The sequence below is a fragment of the Oratosquilla oratoria genome, chromosome 20, assembly GCF_046742065.1.
Source record: "Oratosquilla oratoria isolate Oo_2021 chromosome 20, ASM4674206v1, whole genome shotgun sequence".
In the NCBI taxonomy this organism is placed as follows: Eukaryota; Metazoa; Arthropoda; class Malacostraca; order Stomatopoda; family Squillidae; genus Oratosquilla; species Oratosquilla oratoria.
Genome location: NC_134796.1, coordinates 26,509,971 through 26,536,396, shown reverse-complemented (window position 1 = coordinate 26,536,396; position 26,426 = coordinate 26,509,971). Strand labels below are relative to the sequence as shown.

The following is a 26,426-nucleotide window of genomic DNA, read 5'->3' as shown; positions in this document are numbered from 1 at the left end:
TGTATATATATATATATATATATATATATAAATATATGTATATGTATATATACATATTTATATACATATATATATATATATATAATGTATATATACATATATATATATATATATATATATATATGTACATATATATATCATATTACACCTAAATATTATGGGTCACAATATCAACTGTGGTTCTTGCTGTGGGTCACAGTAAAAAAGTTTGAAAAATGTTGTGCAAGAGGGTGCTATCAACCATGTCATAAATAAGAGCTTAGAGTAGCCTGAGGACTATTCTTATGACTCGTCATAAAAACAGCCACTGCCATTTCAAAAACTTAAAAGTATTTTGTTTCAAATGAAATGGTCTTTCATATGGAACAAGAATTTAAGGGCTAAACCAAATTTGAAAAAATTGTGATCATCCCTAAACAAACCCCTTACTGGGCATTTATTTTTTAGTTATCCTTAGCATATCATGATTATTTGATTATATTCTTACCTATAGACTTGTCTATATTCTTTATATTTGTAGATACATTTGTAATGACTATTGGTCTAAACTGTATGTAAAATTATCTTATAACCTTGTAACCTTCTGAATTAGGTGGTATAAATAATGAGGTACAATGTAACAATCATGTGGGTGGTCTCTATTAATACTTTAGTACTTTTACACCTCTACCAGTTCTTACCACTTAAGTATTTTCTTTGAACATTTAACCACAAAATCTGCACACCTTGGAGGTCAACTAAGTTTCATAGTCCACTTCACACCACTAATGGTCACTTGATGTATATTGGACTGTCACTGTGACTATCTATGTGAATATCAATACGAGCTGAAAGACTCCATCAATATATATGCAAATTCCCTACTATTTCTATAGGATATCATGTTTCTACTTCATTTCATTCTACACCAAAATCAATTCATAGCAGAAACTATTAGTAAATATGCAGGATACAATTACTCCTTAGTTTTACATACAACGGGTAAACACTTTTTAGCACTTCCTTTCCGACATTGCTCTCTGCTTGAAGATTTACTCTGTTGTTGTTACTATAATGTCGACATATCTTTAATTTAATTAATAGAAATAAACTAAGCATACATTTACATAATTAAATATCAATTATAGCATGAATAATTAATGGGAATACAATTATTCCGAAGAAGAAAATATGTATTTTTTTTATCAGTTATAAAGATAAAGTTCACAGAAATTATGAAAAAAAGATTCATTATGATGCTTATTTTTCAGTTCTTGGTATATGGTAAGAAATAGATTACTTCCAGAAAAATGTCAATAGTTTGGCACATTGTTTACTTTTTGAAGTTGTGAGTGTGAGTCAGCTGTGTTGCAGTGGGTTATAGAAATTGTAAGCAATCCACGTTCATAAATTTTACAATTGAACTAAAATCTACCATGAATAATCTCTTCAAAAAGCCAACGCTTAAAGGTTTGTTTAACTGTGAATAGTGTAGCTTTGATGAAATACGCCCGTTTACTCCAATAACGGTTAAGAAATCTGAAAGTTTTGTTCTATTTAAAACAAAAAATTCCGATTTATAAACACTTTAAATCAATTTAATATAAACAGTGTTTTTATTGTTTGCTTAGTGCTGGAATGATATATGTCAAGTAGTTGGAATTGGTCAAGAAATTGAACAATTTATTAACCTTGTTAATACTTAGTTTACTTACTTAATAACTTAGTTTACTTAGTGAAGTTCCGATGTCGATCTTCACAGCCGTAGTGGACTACCGCTGCTGCCAGTCCAGTTGTCCTTCCTCGCGAGGGCCAGTTGGTCTGGTATTGAGTTTGGAGAAAACCTTCTGATGGCGGTGTAGCCTGGCACTGGAGGCTCGTCTGGCACCTTCCGCAGAGACCTGTCGAGTGTAAAGATGCAGATACAAAATTTATTCAAATTAATTTTCAATAAAATTATAAACATTTAAAGGTCAGATATCAACAGATATACCATTTGCTAAAAATCATCATATTGCTCGAAAAAGTACTTTTTAAAAGCATACAAATAAAGTTTTTACCTATTACAAGAATTTATTCAGAAAATTCACTTTTAATTGCGCCTCGCATACCACTTTTCCAAAGTCTAGTTATTCAGAATAACAATATTGTTTGTTTGGCAACTGTGACGTCACGAACGCAGAATTCCCCGAACCTTTCCCGAAGCGCAAGGGCGGAATGTTTCGAATAGCAGACGACGCAGTGAAATGAAGACAAAACTGTTTTTTGCCAGATTTGTTAAGATGTAGATGGTGGAATTATATAGAATACTGTCAGTATGGTTTTTTTTTTGTACATTAAACTGTAAATACAAAAAGTTATTGAAGTCTTGATATCTGACCTTTAAAGGTCAGAAATCAAGACTTCAATAACTTTTTGTATTTACAGCTTAATTTACATAGAAAAACATACTGACAGTATTCTATATAATTCCACCATCTACATCTTATCAAATTTGGCAAAAATCAGTTTTGTCTTAATTTCATTGCGTCGTTTGCTATTCGAAACATTCCGCCCGTGCGCTTCGGGGAATTCCGCGTTCGTGACGTCACAGTTGCCAAACAAACAATATTGTTATTCTGAATATCTAGACTTCGGAAAAGTGGTATGCGAGGCGCAATTAAAAGTGAATTTTCTGAATAAATTCTTCTGTAATAGGTAAAAACTTTATTTGTATGCTTTTAAAAAGTACTTTTTCGATGATTTTTAGTGAATGGTATATCTGTTGATATCTGACCTTTAAACTGCCTCCCTAGTTGGAAAGTAATAGATAGGTACAGGCACAAAATATTAAAAAAAAATATCCCTTAAATTCTTGTTGCATGTGACAGACAATTTCAGTTAGTTTACTTAGTAAAGTTCCGAGGTTGATCCTCACAGCCGTAGTGGACTACCACTGCTGCCAGTCCTGTTGTCCCTCCTCGCGAGGGCCAGTTGGTCTGGTATTGAGTTTGGTGAAAACCTACTGATGGCGGTGTAGCCTGGCACTGGAGGCTCCTCTGGCACCTTCTGCAGAAACCTGTCCAGTGCATGTTTGAAGCTGTCCACCAAGCATTTGGTTTTCTCTCTCACCTCTTTTGGGAGGGCATTGAAGATTTCTGGACCCTTATGGCCTAGGCTGGTTGCCAGTAGGGTCTTAATCCTTTCCGGGGCTCTTGGTGGGAGAGTTGGTCTCTCACACTTACGCCCATGCCTTACACTGTGGTATGGCTTGATTGTCGAGGGCATGGGGTCCGGAACAAGTCCCTCTAGGAATTTCCATGAGTAAATGGCCCTATATCCTTTTCTCCTCCTTTGTTGGGAGTAGAGACCTAGTGCTCCCAGGCGATCCCAATAGTTGAGATCTTGCATCCCTCTGATATGCCTGGTATAATTCCTTTGGACAGCTTCAAGCATCTGGATGTTTCCGCATTTGTGTGGTGACCAGAGTTGGCCACAATAGTCCAGGATCAGTTGAATAAGCACCTTCCAGAGGGTAAGCATCACTTGAACCTCTCTTGAGGAGAAAGTCCTTAGTACCCAGCTGGCCATCCCTCTTGCTCTTTTCACTGACTGCATGATGTGGTGCTGGAAAGTGGCATCATCACTTAAGTGAATGCCCAGGCTTTTTACATGGGCTTTGGGTGTGATTTTCATACCTCTTTCCGTGTGCAGTTCAGTGATGTCTTTACTGCCTTGGTTTGTGCCATATCTCAAGACCTCAAACTTCTCTTAATTGAATTGCATGTTGCTGTCATTGGCCCATGCATAAACTGAGTTGAGATCATCTTGTAGATGTTGCACATCCCCACTTTCCCACACTGCACGGCTGATGTGAGTATCATTGGCAAAAGACAGGAGGGTTGAGTCCACACTCCTATTTATGTCATTCATATGAATTAGGAATAGGAGGGGGCCGAGTAGAGATCCTTGTGGTACTCTGCTTATTACCTTGGTTTCACTGGACTTCACACCATTAACAGCGACTGTTTGTGTACGGTCTGTCAGGAAGTTGTGAAGCCAGACTCCTAGCTTTCCCAAGATTCCTAGATCCCTTGCCTTGTGGAGGAGGACACCATGGTCCACCTTGTCGAAGGCTTTTGCAAAGTCTAGAAATACTACATCAACATTTCTCCCATCTGACAGGTTCCGTAGTAGCCAGTAGGTTTGAGAGGCATGACTGACCTTTCCTGAAACCATGCTGATTGTCTTTTATGAGTTTATTCACTTCGAGGTGTGTGAACAGCTTGTCCCTTACGCATTTCTCAATTACTTTGACAATGTGGGACATGAGGGCGACAGGTCGATAGTTCTTTGGCAAGCTCCGATCTCCTCCTTTGTATATTGGGCTTATAATGGTTTGCTTTAGTAGTGCCAGGATCTCTTCTTTGTCTAGGGAGGCTAGCTACAACATATGAATTGGGACTGCTAAGACCTCGCTGTATTGTAAGAGTAGGATCGCTGGAACACCGTCTGGTCCAGCGGCCAAGTTACTCCTGAGCTCCTTTATTGCCTTATTGATGTCCCCTACTGTCACTTGAATGTCAGTAAGCTGGTTCTGATTCATACTCACCTGGTTGAAAAGGGTTGTGGGATCAAGGATTTCCGTCTGTGTTTTTGGTATGCTGAACACAGTGTTGTATTGGTGTGCCAGCATCTGGCAGGTTTCCTGCAGGTCATCTGTTGTGGTTCCTTGTTCAGTCACCAGGGGCCCAATCTGTGACTTGGTTTTCAGGAATTTTTTACAGTAGCTGTAGAAGAATTTTGGATTGTGCCTTATATTTTCTATAGCTTGGTTTTCCTCCGTTCTTCTCTGCTCCTCATGTGAGTGTTTGATTTTTTGCTCTATGTCCTCTATTTTTGAGGAGATTGAGAGCCTTTGGGTCTCATTGCTACTTTTACTGAGTTTTACGTTAAGGTTGGCACGCTTTTGCATGAGGATTTTCCTGTCGTGTGGGATGGAGTACCTGTGCTCCTTTTTTTTTTTTTTTTTTCCGTGGCACATAGGCAGTACACACCTCCAGCAAAATCCTCAATAGTGTGTTGAGAATGGTGTTGGGATCAGTTTCCTGCAGTGCCAGCTTCCAGTCAATCTTCCTAAGATCTTGTTGTAACTGTTCCCAGTCTACCTTTTGACTGAAAAAGTTGAAGCTGGCAAAGGGTGTCATGTCCGGAGGAGTCAGGCTTTCCTGCGGTGTCTTACTTTTGATGTAAGTTGTGTTGATATGGATTATATTGTGGTCAGAGAAGATTATTTTCTCTGACCTGCAATTCCCGACCGATTCTTCATTATTGGTAAAAAAGAGGTTGGGGATGTTGCTCTTTCTAGTCAGCTCCATTATATGCTGGTTTAGGAACAGTTTGTTGGCAGTCTCTAGAAGGAGTTTGGCTTGGGCTTGGTGTTCTAGAGTGCCCCCACAGGTTCTGCCATCAGGCCAACATATAAAGGGAAAGTTGAAGTCACCACACATGATGATATCTGTCATGGCAAGTGAGGTGGTCTCCAGTACTTGTTCAGTTTTTTCAAAGCGTTTGAAAAGCTTTTGAGACTACACTGAGGTGGGCGGTAGCAGTTTACAATGATTAGTTTTATGTTAGTGATATGTAAGGCTAAGTGTTCTATCATCCCGTTTGAGTGGGATAATAGTGTCTTGGTATGGGCGGCTAGATCGTGCCTGAGATAGACCACTGCACCACCATGGCTTCTTCCTTCTCTGTCAGCTCTAAATGGGGTGTAGTTGGTTATTCCTATTTTAGAATCTTTTACGTCGGTAGCCAGGTGAGTCTCCGTTAGGGCAATGAACATTGGGTCCTCTTCTAACGTTAGTTCCTTCAGGAAGGAGACTTTGCTTCTGTTGCTTTTAGGGTAGAGGCCCTGTATGTTACCCATTAAGATGGACTCTAGTTGGTATGAACGACGGGTGCCCAGGGGAACGCCGGATCGGCCTGAAATGGTGGCCAGTCCCTGTGCATCAGGGAGGATAGTATTAAGCCCTGGGACTCTACAGCTTTGGTCAGCATGTTCATGGTGGTCTGTAGACCTGTCGCTATCTCTAAAAAAGGTGAGCTAACGTTTGTGTGTGTGTTTGTTGGGGAGCCTGTGGGTGTCTCTGGTGCCTATGTCTGGTGTTTCCTGGTTTGCCCCCAAGGTTTCCAGGTTTTTTGTTGTTGATGTTTGGGTGTGCGACCTGGGTTTTGGCCTCATTTGGTTTCCACGTCCCTTTGACATGCGTGAATTTGCAAGATTCGACTCGGCATATGCTGTGCCTTACAGAATTCTTATACATGAGTGGGTGGAACTGTGGGCATTTCTCCCTCCCTAATTTGCAACCACGATCATCCCGAATACCATGCGTCAAAAGCTTGTGGCATGGTTTGGGGTGTCTATAGTTGCATTCCTTGCCCGAGTTGCCATGTCTGCATCGGCCCTTCCTATAGTACCAGCAGATGGAGGTTTCCTTGTCCTGGTCCTTGAACCTAACCCCATTCTGATGGTTGGGCTTAGACTTATAGGTGGGTTTGCCTGAGTGGGCTGGGTGGTGGCAGTGGCTTGTTTCACCTTGGCATCCGGAACCTTAGCCTTGGGAATTGTCCAGGTGGGGTGAGGTACTTTCGTTGCTTTGTTTTGGACAGGGTTTGGGTTATGAATTTCCCCTGCCTTAATGGCGACCGCCACTGTGTCTGTGGCGTCAAAAGCCTTAGCCTTTGGGAATTGTCCCGGTGGGGTGAGGCTCTTTAACCGATTTGGTGTGATCAGAGTTACTAGTTACTTGCCCTTTCTCTGTAGTCTTTGGCCTAATCCCTGTGGGGTAGTTTGGGGTTTGGTCAGTTAATATGGGTTGTGGTGTGGTGTGCTGTGTTTGGTGGGATGTTGTGGTGTCCTTTTGGGTCAGTGAGTCCTCATTATCTACCCTTGTTTGTGTTGGTGGTAGTGTGTTCAATGTGTTTGGGGAGGCACTGATATCTCTTGTCAGTTTGCTCGTTTTTGGGAGGTTTTTATCTTACCATATTAAAGCGTCTTCCACCTCCTTTGTTTCATTCATCACTACATTGTCATCCCCGTATGTCTTATCAAAGCACATTTTACACATGTATTTTGTGTTTGTTTTTATGAAGAACATGATTTGATATAAGGGAATCCCTGTGCAAAGATAGTGGATCCAATTTGGACATCCATTACAGTCTATGGTGTGTTCAATGTCTCCATCCGCAGCACACGAAGCGCAGATATCTGTATGTTGTGATTGGGCGGAGGCAGCCATTATGCTTTGTGCATCAGACGCTTGGTCACTTGGGTTTGTTTACAAAATTGGATTTATGGGGTTTCGCTTATTTGATGCACTTCACTTTCACTTTCACTTGACTGGGTCTTTGTATTTGTGCGTGTGTGTACTAATTAATTGGATAAACTCCTCAGTAATTCTTAAAGACTGATGTTAAATATGGAGGTACAATTTTTTAAATTATTTTTTATCCTGAATTTTTGGCAAGACTTTATGTAGGTATGGGCAAAAAAAATTAAATTCTTATTGCATATGGAAGACCATTTCATTAGAAACAAAACACTTTAAATTTTGTTCCGAAGAATACAAACTCTTCGGTACTCCTTACCCAAGGATACTTTCGCGTAAGCCAAAGTTTCTACCGCTAACACTGTGTGTTGTTTGAAAACACCTCACTCCATGGGTCTGGGCAACCATTATCCTCAGTAAGGGGCCCTCCTGGGGCAAGGGGGCCCCTCCTTCCCCCACAAGCATAGCACGCTAAAACCCCCCCATTGTCTTCACGGTACTCAACGAGTCAACATCTCTCACATTACTGCTAACGATTTCTCAAGTTCGGTTGGGGAATGGTATTCCCCGCTACATTCTCTAGTGAAGTGCTTTGATTTACGTATTCCACGGGCACGATCGGCGCCATTCCCGGCCTCTTTAGATTGTGACGAAAATAGGGCAACCTGCTTCGGCCATCTCCAACCTCCCAACGGCTTCCTTTGTTTTGAGCGTCCTGCATCGAAGCCATCCGGTCGCCTGGAATTTCTTGAGCGCCCTCTTCCTATCCCCCTTCATTTCCTTAACCTCCACCGAATATTGTACGCTTCTCTGTAAGTATGGAATCTGGTCATAGTGTTATTGTTCGAAATAGGGTGTGTGCCTTCGCCCATGGAGAATTTCTCTGCCGGGCTTCTCTCCCGCCAGCCGACACGGATCGACATGCTTGGTGCATCCGTTGTCGAAATATGGAGTGTTCCCCTTCAGCCCTGTGTGCCACGTGCGCTCAATGGGATGATGAGCAGTGGTCCACGTATTTTCATGCTCACAGGAAAGTGCATGCAAAGAACAAAGTACGCAAGCAGGGAAGATGGCTTCCCCCCTCACCCAAAACAAAGAGAAGGCATACTATGCCAGCGGAGGACATGGGCAGTTCTCTCCCTCCTCCAAAGCGTAGTAGACGGAAAGTTTGTACAACATCCGCCTCGAGTCAGTCTCAGGCCCAGTTGTCTCCTATTCCTTCACCCAAGGCGGTTAGCTTCGACAGGCATGCGCCTCTGGCCCAGGAACTATCCCCCGGGTACGAGCTTTTTCCCGGATGCGTCCACAGCCGGCCCTCCTGCTGAGTTTTCCGGCAGCTCAAACCCTACACGGACAAAAGACCCGACTTCGGAGACAAAGAGCGCTACGGCCTCATCTTCTAATCGGGAGTCCCGCAGTCCACCTTCAACCCATCATAAGACGAGCCGGGTCATCAACAGAACCCTTTCTATGCCCGGTGGGCAGGAGGCCTGAGGTGTACCCACGCGCACATTAGTCGCGGTAACTCCTCCTCGTCCAGAGGAGGCAGTCTCCCCTTTGAGTCTCCTGGACCATCCGCACCCAGGCGGGACTCGCCAAGCGGGCATTCCCAGGACCTCCTCCCCACTCTCTGTTCACTCATTACTACACTGAAGGAACAGATGGTGGAACAACGGGAATTTTTCCACACTTCTCAAGCTCAGTTCATGCACCACCCGGAAGCTCGTCAGGAGTCACCACCCCTAAGGGCCCCCCTTGACCATCTTCCGCTTGTTCAGAACCCCCCTGAACCCATCAGTGACGATGATGGAAGCGCGAGGTTCCTCTCTGACCGTGCAGACCCCTCCTACGATGACAACTATGTCCACAGCGCCGTAGGGGGTGGGGGGACACGTTCCCTTTTCCCTCCCGATTCCCAGTCGGAATCCCCGATGGTGGTCAAACCTTCCTTCTCTGACATCCTCACGAGAGTTCGGAGGGCGAATCGACTGGGCCCCCCGAAAGAAGAGGAAGCCACATTCGAGTGCGAGATCTTCATGACGGGCAACTCTCAGAAAGCGCAGCCTCCTCCAATCCACCTTCCATGGAGTACGCAGACAGCGAGAGCCATGACCCAAGCCTCCGACGCTCTTGCAAAACGGACAACCGAGAAGGCGCGTTGGCTTCCGGTTCCAGTGGAACACCAGAAGCGCTTCTACACCCCATCGGGGACAACCCTCAGAGCAGCCTCGATCCCGGCGAGGTTACCAGAGCTGGTTAAAGCGGACGCGGAATCACTACGCAGAAGAAGCATCCTCCTTTCCGGCAGGGAAGTCAGCGACCACATTCAATCACTGGCTCTGTCCCTGGCGGTGAACTCCTGGCTGGAACGCCTCCTTGCCTCGGTAAGGGAGTTCTTACCCGAACTACAACCCCAGGAAGAATGCGACCTCCAGGCTCTATTGGAAAGTGCGAGCAGAGCCCTGAAGCATCAGGCTTCCTGTCTCTCAACATCCTGGGCCAACTTCGAGTCCCGCAGGAGAGACACCATCCTCGGGGACCCCAGTGACCCCCTCCTCAGAGAGATTTATGCTCCTTTGAAGAGGGCCCCCCTTCTCACCCACTCGCTGATTCCCCCGGAAATGGTGGACTCGGCAATCATTAGCGCAAACCAGTTGATGCACAACAGAGCCATCGAGAGAACAGCCGTCCCTAGCTCGAGGCCAAGGACCACCCCCCCCATCGACCCCTCAGTCCTCTCAGACGCAGAGGCAGCCTTTTCATCTCCCTAAGAGGGAAGACAGGCCACCCCACTATTCGAAGTCGAAAACACAGACAGGAAAGCCCAGCCCCTTTCCCAATAGAGAACAGGGGCGCAAACATCATAGAGGCTCCGGACCCCACCGCAGAAAATTCTAGGAACTCGCCTGCTCTCCCGCACAAGATAGGAGGTTGCCTCTCTCTCTCTGCTGGAGGGCATGGGAGGCGGCCGGGGCGGAGGACTGGACCATCCAGGTCATCAAGGCAGGCTATCGCCTTCCTTTTCACACCATCCCCAGCCTCTCCCCCTATCCCATCCAAGTCAGCAACTACCATCCGGACTTGGATCGCGGGCGGGCCCTAGTGGAGGAAATCTCCGCTCTGCTTCAGAAAGGAGCTCTAGAGGAAGTCTTGACTCCGGACCCGGGGTTCTACTCAAGGCTATTCCTCGTAGCAAAGGCAACAGGGGGGTGGAGACCAGTCATCGATCTGTCTCCTCTCAACAAGTTCCTTTCCCTGACGAAGTTCCGAATGGAAACCCTAGAGGCCGTAAGGGCATCTATCAGGGAAGGGGACTTCATGGTGTCGCTGGACCTCCAGGATGCCTATTTCCAAATACCTGTGCATCCCTCATTCAGAAAATTCCTCCGCTTCGTCCACAAGGGCACCACCTTCCAGTTCACCTGCCTATGCTTCGGCCTCTCCACAGCACCCCAAGTCTTCACCAGAGTGTTCAAACTCGTCTCAGCGTGGTCCCACTCCAGAGGAATTCGCCTACTCCGTTACCTGGACGATTGGCTGATCCTGGCACAATCCGCCCAGCTATGCCACGACCACCTGGGAACAGTCCTAGCCTTCATCTGCAAATTGGGCTCCATAGTCAACCAGACGAAGTCGGATTTCATTCCACGACAGAGAGTCATGTACCTGGGTATGGTTCTGGACTCCTCCATCATGAAGGCCTTCCCAGTAGAGAAGAGAATCCAGAATCTCACTTCTCTCATCGTACAAGCACTATCGACCGGGTTCCTGACGGCGAAACAGTGCCAAATCCTCCTGGGCCATATGGCCTCCATCGAGTGGTTAATTCCCAGGAGCAGACTAGGAATGCGACCGCTACAGTGGCTCCTCAAGTCCCAGTGGTCCCCGCTAAGGGGAAAAACCCGTCAACACATCACCCTTACCAGAGAAGTCAAGGATTCTCTTCTCTGGTGGAAGGACCCGTGCAACCTGCTTGTGGGGATGCCCCTCGGCCCATCTCCCCCCGAAGTCCTCCTCTTCTCCGACGCCTCCAAGGAGGGCTGGGGGGCCCACCTCAACGACGATCACGTCAGCGGTTCCTGGTCCACAGTCGAGCGGACAGCCCATATCAACTGGCTAGAGTCGAAAGTGGTACTGCTGGCTCTCCGGGAAAGTTGTGGGCATCATGTCAGACAATTCCTCGGTAGTAGCCTACCTGAACAAGCAGGGTGGCACAGTCTCCCAGGACCTATGCCATCTCGCTATGGACATCCTCCATTTAGCTGAGAACCTCCAAGTGGCACTCAGAGCTCGCTACATCCCAGGGAAGAAGAATGTCTGGGCGGACCACCTCAGCAGAAGGAGTCAGGTAATCAGCACGGAGTGGTCCCTCCATCCGGAAGTGGCGACCTTCCTCATCAACAAATGGGGCTCCCCTCTGGTAGACATTTTCACCACCAGATGGAATCACCAGCTCCCAGTATATTTTAGCCCTCTCCCGGATCCGCTGGCAGCAAAGCTGGGACAACCTCGACACCTACGCTTTCCCACCATTTCCCTTGCTCCAGAAGGTGCTCCAGAGAGTAAGAAACGCATCCAACCTTCGGATGACTTTGATCGCTCCCTGGTGGCCAGAAGCCCCATGGTTTCCAGACGCCCTCGAGCTAGCAGTGGAGGAGCCCCTGGCCCTTCGAGGAAGGCCCGACCTTCTACATCAACCAGTCAACGGGGCCTGGCACAAGAACCCGTCAGCTCTGGCGCTTCACGCGTTCAGACTATGGTCCGGATCCTCCTAGAGAAGGGTTTCCCCAAAGAAGTGGCGGAAGACATGTCCTCCCCTATTCGCTCTTCCTCAGCTACCCTTTATCAAGGGAAATGGAATGCTTTTGCAGAATGGTGCCACTCCCGGGCAATAATCCCAGATCAAGCCACCATTCCTCAGATTGCCTCCTTCTTCCACTTCCTCCGGAAGTCCAAGAAGATCTCCCTCTCGGCAGTGCAGGGCTATAGGGCAGCTCTTAATCAGGTGTTTTCTCTGAAGGGCATGGATCTAGCCCTGTCACCAGAGATTTCCATGCTCTTCAGACATTTCAGAAAATCATGCCCCCCCAGGGAGATCACTTCTCCTCTGTGGGATGTGGCATTAGTTCTGAACTCTCTGCGGGGTCCCCCTTACGAGCCCCTCCGAGACGCTCATTTGAAGGACCTCACCTTGAAGACAGTTTTTCCCTTGGCCCTTGCGTCTTCCAAGAGGGTCGGGGAGTTACATGCCATCTCTTATCGAGTCGCCCGCTCGAAAGGATGGCAAGAGGTCTCCTTCACTTTTCTGCCCCAATTCATTGCCAAAAACCAGGATCCGGCCAAAGCCGACCCTAGATTCTGGTCCTTTAGTATTCCTTCCTGGGACGACTTTGTAGGGGGCGAACATGCAGAAATGGTACTATGCCCGGTACGTGCTATCCGGACCTACCTCAAGAGGACTAAGCATCTTAGACCAGACTTGCCAAGATTGTTCGTCTCTACCAGGGGTAAGCCCAAGCCCGTCACTAAGACTTCCATTTCTTACTGGATCAAGGAAGTCATCTGCAGGGCCTACACCATGAGCCCCACGGATTGCCCTAGAGCAAAAACTCATGACCTCAGGGCAATAGGGACCTCCCTAGTCTTCCGAAAGAATCTGTCGGTCAACCAGGTCCTTCAAGCAGGTGTATGGAAGTCCCAGACTACGTTCACTTCCTTTTACCTCAAAGAAGTCATGTGGGAATCCTTAGGGACCTCTCTGGGCCCCATAGTGGCCGCCCAGGAAGTCCTGAGATGACATACCCCTTACCAATGGCACACAGCCAACCCGGCAACCACGGTGATACCTATCCAAAGTCCTTCTCATACTCCTACATTCCCTTACCTCACCGAGGGCTCTCAAGCATTCCAAGGGAATCAATTCAAGCCCTGCAAGTGGTACAAAGTGAGTATACCCTGTCTGTCTCCATTCCTGGGAATAGAACTAGGTGCCCTTCATAGTTTAGGGGAATGTATAAGGGTCTGGTCAACGTAGGTCTTAGCACACTAAATTTTTTCCTTACGGTTTCCCAGGCTAGAGAACTACTTCCTTCCCTCCTAAGTCCGAGTCCCCTTGGGTAAGGAGTACCGAAGAGTTTGTATTCTTCGGAACAAATGTAATTTTCGCAGGAAAATTAATTTTTCCCTGATACAAACCTGAGGTGCTCCTTACCTCTAATGGCCCTCCCAGCCACCCCTCTAATAGTTCCTTCTCCCTGGCCTGTCAAACCTCGTGATTAATTTCATACCTGGCTCAGACAATGGGGGGTTTTAGCGTGCTATGCTTGTGGGGGAAGGAGGGGCCCCCTTGCCCCAGGAGGGCCCCTTACTGAGGATAATGGTTGCCCAGACCCACGGAGTGAGGTGTTTTCAAACAACACACAGTGTTAGCGGTAGAAACTTTGGCTTACGCGAAAATATCCTTGGGTAAGAAGTACCTCAGGTTTGTATCAGGGAACAATTAATTTTCCTGCAAAAATTACATTTTTAAATGGCTTGAAAAATAAGGGAGATACAATTTTTTGCTAGATTTTACCATAAAATGTGAGAATTAAGGGTGGTAATTTGTAAAGATTTTGGTAAAGAAATACACATAAACTCTAAACCACTGGTCCAATTTTATTGAAGTTTGGGATACTTGGTGGAACATCTCCATCATACCAAATTTGCCTTTTCATGGCAACTATCAAGTTGTCAATTTAGAGATGATCATCAGTAAAACCCAAACTGCTGCCCCAATTGATATACAACTTGGCATGTGAAGGTTTTATGGGTCAACAAATCACCTGAGCATGTCATGATTATCTCTAAACTGACAATAGTAACATAAAACCTTCATATGCCAAGTTGCAAGGGGTTTGAATTTTATAGATGATTATCTCTAAACTGACAATAGTTGCCAAGTTGCCATAGCAACATGAAAGGTGTTAGTAAGAACAGTATAAAAGGAAGGTCCTAAATTATTTTTCCATAAAAGCCATACCCCTGGCCCATTTGATTTGCATCTTGGCATGTGAAGGTTTTATGGGTGAACAAATCACCTGAGCATGTCAAAAACAATGTAGGACCTTCCTTTTATACTATTCTTACTAACACCTATCATGTACCCATGGCAACTATTGTCAAGTTAGAGATAATATCCAAACTCCCCCAAGTTTTATGGGTCAAAAAATCACCTGAGCATGTAAAAAACAATGTGAGACATCTGCATCATACCAAATTTGCATTTTCATGGCAACAATTAAGTTACCAATTTAGAGATAATCAATAAAATCCAAACCACTGCCCCAATTGACATGCAACTTGGCATGTGAAGGTTTTATGAGTCATCAAGTCACCTGAGCATGTCAAGAACAATGCAGGACCTTCCTTTTATACTATTCTTATTAACACCTATCATGTTGCTATGGCAACTACAGTCGAACCTCAAAAGCCCGGACTAATTGGGGGGAAGGGTGGTCCGGTCATGCCAAAAGTCCGGTCATCAAAAATATCGCCCTAACACCCGTAGATTTTCGTAGCGGTATACATATAGGTAATGTATGATATGGCATAGAAACACATAAGAATAATACTCTAACACTGTAATAATAATACTATAATACTAATAATTCTGTAATAACTCTAATACAGGCATGTAAATGTACTGTATATACAGGTAAACGTCGACTTACGATGGCCGCGACTTACGATTGTTCGACTTTACGATGACGACGACGACGACGACGATATGATAATTTAACCCCTTCCATACGGTGCCGCACACGTATGCGTCATGAGGAGCAAGTGGATTCGCGACGCTGCCATATCGGCGTCTTGATTATATTTATTGTAGTCGCCCCTGTGTTTTTACATTCTCTCAAATGATTCATTCTCTGTGGTTTTCAAAATTCGCGGGTGAAAGAGAGAACGATCGATATAAGCGGTGACTATATTTTATGATGCGAGTATTATTACGTCACGTCGTACGGCTGGCATTGGCTGCTGCCCGCGAGATTTAAGTTCCGTACTGAAAATACATATTATAGTGTTTGAATATGGTAAAAAGGATAAAAATGATTAAATAAACTACTGTACATGTTTAATAGGCTATATTCAGTATCTCTGGTGGTTAATATACAGGTAGGCTAGGTACAGTGACCACGGAACAGAGTGGGGATCGACTTACGATGAGATCGTCTTACGATGGCTCTATCGAAACCTAATGCCATCGTAAGTCGACGTTTACCTGTACAGTGTACTGTACTGTATTTTTTATTACGCACACTGTAAATATCGGAAGGTATGCATGCGGGACAGTGGTGGCAGCCAGGGTTGCCGTGTAGAATGGGAGTGTTGCCATACCGGGGCATACATTTTTCTTGGGCGTGTGCAGACTTTCATAGCAAGATATACTTGTCAAACTTTGACAAAATGTTGGTTCTAGTTTTTTTTATTCTTGAATGTATATAAGGCCCCTATGCCCTAACATATTCAGTAAGATATAATTTTTTTTTTTATATTATTATCGCTAAAAGAAAGCTGAAACTTTAGCGTAGAATTTTTTCTACACGGTAAAAACGTATCTTTTGGGGTATAATATTTTGTAACACAAATACCAATAAAAGTCATATTTTGATGTACCATTTATTATTTGATAACGAGTTCTATGATTTTTAAACAAAAGTTTGAGTTTTTGAATGTTTTTAACAGCCCGCTGATATGTAGAAAAAATTTCCTCATGTCCTTGTGCAGTTGCCACATGCCGCTATTTTACTACGTTTTGGTACAAAATTCTACGAAACGGCAGCCCTGGTGGCGGCTTGACTGGGCCGGGTTTGAGTACACGTGTACGGCCATCGCTGCCACCTACCGGACAAATAGGGAACTTTGCTTGAAAAGTCCGCCCTTTGTTCATTTCGACCGGTCATACGAGGGTCCGGGCTTTCGAGGTTCGACTGTATTGTCAATTTAGAGATAATCATCCGTAAAATCCAAACTCCTGGCCCAGTTGACATACAAATTGGCATGTGGTTTTATGGGTCAACAAATCACTTGAGCATGTCAAAAATAATGTAGGACCTTCCTTTTTTACTATTCTTACTATCACCTATCATGTAACTTGTTCCATCAATGTAATTTATGTGCAGCTAAAAGAACTCTACCGTCACATTAAAGAGTGCATATATAGGTGCCTTAACCTTTACCCTTAGATTGCCTCTCAGTACACTGACCAGTTAGTACTGCAACTATCCTAAGACCTAACCTAAATATACGTTGAAATCGGTGAATTATTTTTACACCAATTTACTGAAATAGAAAAATGAATAATGTCTTTACTTTCAAAGGAGTTTTGTTTAATCATGTTATCTATAATCATGACAATCTGAATAAACAGCCTTATTTCAACAGCTTATATATTTTATCATCATGAAACCAAGAAGAAATTTTAAGTCTTGTCTTTAGACCTCTTCTAGTCTTGAGACTTCTCATGGTCATGGACATGGTCCATGACATGGACATGGTCCATGACATGGAATACTGACCATATTATTAATAGTTATTTCATATACTTGCTATCATAGCCATAGCTGGCTATGTAATAGGCATAGCATAGCCTGTCCATCTTAAAATTCATACCATAACAGTGTAAGTATTATTTGTGAGCAACACCCTCTACAACTACTACACAAAGTACCTCCGTCATGTCATACATTACCAAACACGACTAAGTATTGGTGAACATGCCTACATGTTGGCCATTTAGGCACAGCTGTCTCATTACCAATGATCTTCAAGTTGTGCATTTCTGAGAAAAAATAGGCTTAAGGAATATACATACATATACCAAGGCTTTTTTCCCCCTTACAAGGGGGGTAGCCAAAAAGAAAAAGGCTTAAGAAATATGAATATTACATTAAAATATTCATATATAGGTGTCATATCTTTAGATTTTTACTCGAAAAACTAATTTGCAATGGCTAATAGCCAAATTTGTGTTTATTTAATTTCATTCTATTTTATTTCTTTACCATATATACTCGTCTATAGGTCGATCTCATGTAAAGGTTAACCTCCCATTTTTGGCCAAAAAATCTGGAATTTTCCATATACCTCATGTATAGGTCGAGTGACTTGTTTTTGTTTTGGTGCTGTGAGCATTCCACTGTCTTAATGCTTTGAAGTGGCGTGGCTTGCCTGGTATAGCAATTGATTATTATGGTTTTTTCACTTCATTAATTCTGATGTATTTTGGTTTTGTTTTTTTCAAGTTCACTGATTTTAATATCTAATAAGTTTCACTGAAGTTGCCATTTCAGCAGAGTAAAAAACTTGAACAGATTACCAAGTTGTTGTTTTTTTCATGAAAGTAGCAGTTGCCAACAAGACTGACGAGTTAAACACCATATGAGGACGGAGCCTTTATTTGTACGATGTTTCTCTTATTATAGCCTTTTCAAGTACAAGTTGAGATGCATATGCTTGAGATTAAATAAGGGGAAAGGAGGGAACGGAGAGAGAAAAGAAGTAGGGGGGAAGGGAGAGGAGGAGGGGGATTAAACACTGGAAAAGGTTGAGAATGCTGGCCCAAACGTCCGTGGGCAAAATGTTCACAAAGGGTGGTTTAAATATTTTTAAAAATTTTGTTGGCCATGGGTATTAGGGGAATAATGTGGGGTGAGATATTGAACATGCCCCTATTTTGTTCAATAGTGTTCGTTACTTGAATGATTGCTGCTTCTAAACCCTTCCTGCGGATTTTGTCTGGTTCTCGTATCAGCAGCTCTGCATTCTTCCAGTCCATAAGATGGTTTTCCTTGTTTCTATGTGTCACACATGCATTGGTGATGACATCATGCCTGACGTCGTAACGGTGTTCACATATTCATGTACAGGGGTCCCTCAAATAACGCAGATTCAAATAACACGGATTCAATCATACGCGGATTTTATTTCAAAACCATCTCAAATGTAGAGAACCGTTTTAAAATTCGCACCAAGTCGGGCACACATACGCACACACACGGCAACATCGCAAAAAATTTTACCGCCCTAACCTGTTAGTGTAATGTTTCTTTCGTTTGGAACACAACTAATAATTCTGATAATGACTGCGCTTGTCGTGTCTTAATTTCTCCTATGAGGTTCTTGTTACTGGCGGTGGTGGTTTGGAAGATCAAAACCAGACATATACACGCTTACACACGTGTTAGACAACCAGTGTACGCTGTGAATGTGCGTGCATGTACACACAAATATGAACACAGACACACGCACGTACATGCTTACTTGTACATGTTAACACAGACACATACACAGGAGGAAACAAAGAAGAACCCACCAACTATAGGCCAGTATCACTAACAAGCACCATTGCCAAAATTTGTGAGAAAATAATCAAGAATAGATGGGTAAAACATCTGGAAGACAATGACATATTAAACCCAAGACAATTCGGATTCAGACAAGGAAGATCATGCTCCACAAACTTAATATGCTTTTACTCAAGACTAATAGACATAGTGCAAGAAAGAAATGGATGGGCTGATTGTGCATTCCTAGACTTGCAAAAAGCCTTTGACAAAGTACCACACAGAAAACTACTAAAAAAACTGGAACACATAGGAGGAATACAGGGAAACCTACTAAAATGGATAGAGGACTTTCTGACTGGTAGAAAGATGAGAGTAGTGCTCAGAGAAAAATATTCAGACTGGAAAGAGGTGATCAGTGGAGTACCGCAAGGATCTGTGCTGGCACCAATAATGTTTGCCATCTATATGAATGACATGGATGAGGACGTGAACTGCTACATGAGCTTCTTTGCCGATGACGCCAAACTGCTAAGGAAAATAGAAACTGATGAGGACTGTGAAGCACTGCAAGAAGACCTAAATAGGGTATGGAACTGGAGTCAGAAATGGGAAGTGGACTTTAATACTAAGAAGTGTAGCATAATGGAGTTTGGAAAAAGCAAAAACAGAATATCAGGAAAATATACAATTGGAACCAAAGAAGTAAAGAAAGTAGGATCCGAAAAAGATTTGGGAGTAATTATCACGAACGACTTGTCCTATGATATACAGATTAACAAAATTGTCGGGGAGACTTACAATTTGCTAAGATCAATAAAAGTGGCGTTTACATACTTGGACGAAGACATGATGAAAAAAATATTGGTTACATTGATAAGGCCTAGACTAGAGTATGCAGCGACATTGTGGTCCCCCAGTACCAAAAAGAATATAAAGAAAATAGAAAGAATCCAAAGAGCAGCTACAAAAATGGCACCTGCACTTGCAAACCTATCATACGAAGAGAGATTGGCTAAACTGGAGTTACCGACACTGGAGCAAAGAAGAGAGAGAGGTGACCTATTGACCATCTACAGAATCATGAAAGGCACAGAGGTACTCGATAGTGAGAACTTACTTAACTGGGACAAAAGAAACACAAGAGGACATGGAAAGAAAATAAAAAAACATAGCTATAGAAGAGAACTGAAGAAAAACAGTTTTCCTCATAGAGTTTTGGACACTTGGAACAAACTGGACAATGAAATAGTATGCGCAAAAACCATTCATGAGTTTAAAAACAAACTAGACACTGCAAGATACAAAGGCGGGACAACACGAGCATAGCTCCCCTTCCCGCAAAATACAACTAGGTACAACTAGGTAAATACACACACACACACACACACACAGAGAAAAATATTCAGACTGGAAAGAGGTGATCAGTGGAGTACCGCAAGGATCTGTGCTGGCACCAATAATGTTTGCTATCTATATGAATGACATGGATGAGGACGTGAACTGCTACATGAGCTTCTTTGCCGATGACGCCAAACTGCTAAGGAAAATAGAAACTGATGAGGACTGTGAAGCACTGCAAGAAGACCTAAATAGGGTATGGAACTGGAGTCAGAAATGGGAAGTGGACTTTAATACTAAGAAGTGTAGCATAATGGAGTTTGGAAAAAGCAAAAACAGAATATCAGGAAAATATACAATTGGAACCAAAGAAGTAAAGAAAGTAGGATCCGAAAAAGATTTGGGAGTAATTATCACGAACGACTTGTCCTATGATATACAGATTAACAAAATTGTCGGGGAGACTTACAACTTGCTAAGATCAATAAAAGTGGCGTTTACATACTTGGACGAAGACATGATGAAAAAAATATTGGTTACATTGATAAGGCCTAGATTAGAGTATGCAGCGACATTGTGGTCCCCCAGTACCAAAAAGAATATAAAGAAAATAGAAAGAATCCAAAGAGCAGCTACAAAAATGGCACCTGCACTTGCAAACCTATCATACGAAGAGAGATTGGCTAAACTGGAGTTACCGACACTGGAGCAAAGAAGAGAGAGAGGTGACCTATTGACCATCTACAGAATCATGAAAGGCACAGAGGTACTCGATAGTGAGAACTTACTTAACTGGGACAAAAGAAACACAAGAGGACATGGAAAGAAAATAAAAAAACATAGCTATAGAAGAGAACTGAAGAAAAACAGTTTTCCTCATAGAGTTTTGGACACTTGGAACAAACTGGACAATGAAATAGTATGCGCAAAAACCATTCATGAGTTTAAAAACAAACTAGACACTGCAAGATACAAAGGCGGGACAACACGAGCATAGCTCCCCTTCCCGCAAAATACAACTAGGTAAATACAACTAGGTAAATACACACACACACACACACACACCATGGGAGGAGAGTGAACATAAAAGTATGTTAGAGGACACAAAGATAGCATTAACTAAAATAATGGAAGACGGAGGAAGAATAGTTATGATGGGCGACTTTAATTGCAAAGAAATCTGCTGGGAAGAAATGACAGTAAAGAGTGGTGATGACTCATGGGGAAATGCTCTACTTGAGATGATTACTGACCATTCAATGACACAATGGATACAAGAGAACACTAGGTATAGAAATGAAGAAGAACCATCGAGACTAGACTTAATAATTACATCTGAACCTAGAATAGTGGACAAGATTGAATATAAAACACCAATAGGTAAAAGTGACCACATATTGATTGAACTGGAACTTAATGAAGAAAAATATATGAAAAGAAATTAACAATATAGAAAAGGAAGAATGATGTATGAAAAAACAAACTTTGATAAAATAAGAGAATTCTTCCAACAAGAAAACTGGGAAGAAATATACAAAGAAGAAACATCAGTGGAAGAGAAATGGAATATTTTGACAAAAATGTACAAAAAAGGAGTGGAAAAGTATGTCCCAAGACAAAAACAAGAAAAAGAATATGTAAAATGCTGGTACAACAAAAGTTGTAGGGAGTTAAAAGACAAAAGAGACAAAGCCTGGACCAGATGGAAAAAAGACAGAAGACCTGAAAAATGGAAAATATATACTGGTTATAGAAATGAATATGTACAAAAGTGCAGAGAGGAAAAAAGAAAATATGAAAAAGATGTTATAGAAAAGTGTAAAGATCAACCAAAACTATTCTACAGATTTGTAAACAATAAACTGAAAAACAAACAAGACTTGGAGAAATTAAGACAAGGAGTTGAATACACTGAGGAAATGGAAATGGCAGAAATTATGAATAAACATTTTAAATCAGTGTTTACAAGGGAAAATATACAACCTGAAGAGATTGAGTGGAAAGAAAAAGTCCCCCCTATGGAAGAAATAGAAGTAACAAAGTATGAAATATTGACACACTTGAGTAATTTTGATGTCAGAAAATCGCATGGGCCAGATGAAATAGCAAACTGGATTCTGAAAGAATGCAGGAATGAACTGGCAGACAAAATACATAGCATAATAAGCAGTTCCTTAAAAGAAGGAAAAGTTCCAGAAGATTGGAAAAAAGCAAATATAGTACCTATATATAAAGGAGGAAATAAAGAAGAAACTACCAACTATAGACCAGTCTCTCTAACAAGTACAATAGCAAAAATTTGTGAAAGAATTATCAAAAGTAGATGGGTAAAATACTTGGAAAAAAACAACGTACTAAATCCAAGGCAATTTGGATTCAGACAAGGACGATCATGCGTCACCAATTTAATATGTTTCTATTCAAGGCTAATAGATATAATACAAGAAAGAGATGGATGGGCTGATTGTGCATTTCTAGACCTAAAAAAAGCTTTTGACAAAGTACCACATAAGAAGTTGCTTAAGAAATTAGAATATGAAGGAGGAATACAAGGTAAATTGCTAAATTGGATGGAAGACTTTTTGCAAGAAAGAAAAATGAGAGTAGTGATAAGAGACCAGCACTCAAAATGGAATGAAGTAATAAGCGGTGTCCCGCAGGGAACAGTTCTGGCCCCAATAATGTTTGCTATATATATTAATGATATGGATGAAGGAATTGAAAGCTATATGAGCTTCTTTGCAGATGATGCAAAACTACTGAAAAGAGTGAAAACAGAAGAAGATTGTGAATCACTACAGAGAGATCTAAATAAAGTACAAGAATGGAGTAGGAAGTGGGAGATGGAGTTCAATACAAAAAAGTGTAGTATAATGGAATTTGGAAAAAGCAAAAACAGAATAACAGGATCATATAATTTGGGAGAAGAAGGAATAGAAAAAGTAGAAAATGAGAAGGACCTGGGAGTCATTGTTATGAATAATATGTCACCTGAGAAACATATAAATAAGATTTTTGGAGAAACTTATAATTTAATAAGAACAATCAAAGTGGCATTTACATACCTGGATGAAGAAATGGTGAGGAAAATCCTAATCACCCTGATAAGACCAAGATTGGAATATGCAGCAACGATATGGTCACCAAGTACAAAAAAATGTATAAAAAAACTTGAAAGAATACAAAGAGCAATTACAAAATTGGCACCAACACTCTCAAAACTATCATATGAAGAGAGACTACAAAAACTTAAACTACAGACACTAGAGCAAAGAAGAGAGAGAGGAGATTTGATAGCTATTTACAGAATCATGAAAGGCATAGAAATTACTGATAGAGAGAATCTGATAAAATGGGATGACAGAAATACAAGAGGACACGGAAAGAAAATAAAAAAAGACAGCTATAGAAGAGATTTGAAAAAGAACAGCTTTCCTCACAGAGTAATAGACAGTTGGAACAAGTTAGATGAGAAAGTGGTGTGTGCAAAGACAATACATGAATTTAAAAATAGTTTAGATAAAATGAGATATGAAGACGGGACCCCACGAGCATAGCTCCCCTTCCCGTAAAATACAACTAGGTAAATACAACTAGGTAAATACACACACACATGCCACACACACATACATACACCACATACACACACATATACATACACCACACACACACACACAATGTGTATACGCCACATACACACACATGTATATACGCCACATACACATGCATATACGCCACATACACATGTATATACGCACAAACACATACATACACCACATACACGGGCGTACACACACACACTTCAACGAACGGACGGCTTAGACGACGTTCTTAAGAAAAAGTGAAATTTCGTGGATCCCGAAGCAAAGTACCTATTGTATTTACAGGGTGGGGGGGGAAATTGCTCGTGGGGTAGTGGGAAAGAGGAGAAGGGGAGGGATTGCTGAGGGAAATGGAAGGAAATGAGGAAGGAGAAGACTTGGCCCAGGCAGACAGACGTAATGTAAACAAGAAACGGCCCCCCGATCAGCTGAGTGACAACGAAATGTCTAATAAAAATGTAAAGATCAGAAACATAGATAGAAGCAGTTCAATGGAAGGTGAGGATGATAATTTCCAAGGAGTTAATGAAAGGGCGGCGGATACCAACCTCCCCCGACTGAAAAAACTGGAGGAAAAACTTGAACAAATGTCTGACAACTGGGAAGTTAGGTTTGGCAAAATGACTAAAATTGCCGAGAGGTTTGAAAAATTGGAAAAACTAGAGAAGGCGAACAAAAACTTAACTGATGAAATAGAAGACCTAAAAAGACAGTTAAGAGAAGTAAAGGTGGAGAATGAGGAATTGAAGAGGAATAGTAAAGAAAACAGAGAAACCATAACTAAAGAAGCTAAAAATTGGAAGACAACCCAAGAAGAAAACAAAGTTTCATTCACTGACATAAACAGCAATTGAAAGAACATACTGAAGACTCAGTTATTAAAGTGATGAGACAAAAGGAGAATATAGTAAGAGATTTAGCAGACAAGAAGAAATGTATAATTATATTAGGAATGGAAGAGAAACACAACCCAGATAGAACCACAAGAATCAAAGAAGAAAACGAAAAAGTAAGCCAATTACTAGAATCAGTACAGGAAGATGAACCGGAAATTATGAAGCAAATAGAAGAGAAATTTAGACTTGGAAAGTATAGCACAGACAAGACCAGACCAATTAAGATTAAATTCAAGTCACAAACGACGGCAGAGAATATCTTATCCAAAACAGGGAAACTAGCAATAAGTGAACAATATAAAAAGGTATGGATAAAAAGGGAAATGAATAAAGAGGAAGAAAAACAGAATACTAAGGAAAAAAACGAGAACAGAACGGAGTCAGAAAGAGATTCTATTGGAGAGTAGTGAATATGAAACTAAAGAAAGTCGACATACAAGAGAAAAACAAAAGGGAAACAGAGAACACAATGGAGGTGGCAGAAAACTAAGAGTGTCTTACACAAATATAGATGGATTAATAACAGGATTGAATGAGCTGAATGATTATTTGAAGGAAAAAGAACCAGACATAATGGGAATTGTAGAAACAAAATTAAAAGGTCCAGTACCACCCAACAGTGTAGGACATGATGCATATAATTATTGGATTAGAAACAGAGAGAAAAAGCAAGGGGGTGGAGTTATGTTCCTGACTAAGAAGGATATAAACGTGAAGTGTGTCACATATGGAAAGAATACAGTAGAGATGATAATGATGGAAGTAGAAGACAGAGATAAGAAGAGCAGAAAGTTTGTGATAAATTATGTGCCCCCTAAAACAGCCTCATGAGAAGAGAGTGAACATAAAAGTATGTTAGAGAACACAAAGATAGCATTAAACAAGATAATGGAAGATGGAGGAAAAAATAGTTATGATGGGCAACTTTAATTGCAAAGAAATCTGCTGGGAAGAAATTACAGTAAAGGGTGGAGATGGCTCATTGGGAAACGCTCTACTTGAGATGATTACTGACCATACAATGACACAGTGGATACAGGAAAACACTAGGTATAGAAATGAAGAAGAGCCATCGAGACTAGACCTAATAATTACATCTGAACCTAGAATAGTGGACAAGATTGAATATAAAACACCAATAAGTAAAAGTGACCACATATTGATTGAACTGGAACTTAATGAAGAAAAATATATGAAAAGAAATGAACAATATAGAAAAGGAAGAATATGTATGAAAAAACAAACTTTGATAAAATAAGAGAATTCTTTCAAAAAAAAAACTGGGAAGAAATATACAAAGAAGAAACGTTTCATCAGTAGAAGAGAAATGGAATATTTTTTACAAAAACTTACAAAAAAGGAGTGGAAAAGTATGTCCCAAGACAAAAACAAGAAAAAGAATATGTAAAATGCTGGTACAACAAAAGTTATAGGGAGTTAAAAGACAAAAGAGACAAAGCCTGGACCAGATGGAAAAAAGACAGAAGACCTGAAAAATGGAAAATATATACTGGTTATAGAAATTAATATGTACAAAAGTGCAGAGAGGAAAAAAGAAAATATGAAAAAGATGTTATAGAAAAGTGTAAAGATCAACCAAAACTATTCTACAGATTTGTAAACAATAAACTGAAAAACAAACAAGACTTGGAGAAATTAAGACAAGGGGGAGTTGAATACACTGAGGAAATGGAGATGGCGGAAATTATGAACAAACATTTTAAATCAGTGTTTACAAGGGAGAACATACAACCTGAAGAGAACGAATGGAAAGAGAAAGTCCCCCCTATGGAAGAAATAGAAGTAACAAAGAATGAAATATTGACACACTTGAGTAATCTTGATGTCAGAAAATTGCATGGACCAAATGAAATAGCAAACTGGATTCTGAAAGAATGCAGGAATGAACTGGCAGACAAAATACATAGCATACTAAACAGTTCCTTGAAAGAAGGAAAAGTTCCAGAA

General features: G+C 41.8%; 2 protein-coding genes across 8 annotated transcripts in view; one reads left to right on the top strand and one right to left on the bottom strand.

Annotated features, from left to right (window-relative positions):
* The window catches only part of botv (exostosin like glycosyltransferase 3), a 161,672-nt gene extending 160,640 nt beyond the window's left edge, over positions 1–1,032 (bottom strand). For 5 of the 6 annotated variants that reach the window (XM_076203762.1, XM_076203767.1, XM_076203766.1 and 2 more), the window contains exon 1: positions 977–1,029. The gene's annotated coding sequence lies outside the window, so the exon portion shown is untranslated. Of the gene's footprint in view, positions 1–976 lie in introns of all 6 variants that reach the window. The other variant, XM_076203763.1, reaches the window with a different exon arrangement.
* Positions 1,033–1,212: 180 nt separating this feature from the next.
* Positions 1,213–26,426, top strand: part of LOC143036418 (charged multivesicular body protein 2b-like) — an 82,723-nt gene continuing 57,509 nt past the window's right edge. Inside the window, exon 1 of one of the 2 annotated variants that reach the window (XM_076203759.1) lies at positions 1,213–1,263. In XM_076203759.1, coding sequence (XP_076059874.1) covers positions 1,215–1,263 — 49 coding nt within the window. In that variant the 5' untranslated portion in view covers positions 1,213–1,214. Of the gene's footprint in view, positions 1,264–1,291; positions 1,450–26,426 lie in introns of those variants that run through there. The other variant, XM_076203760.1, reaches the window with a different exon arrangement.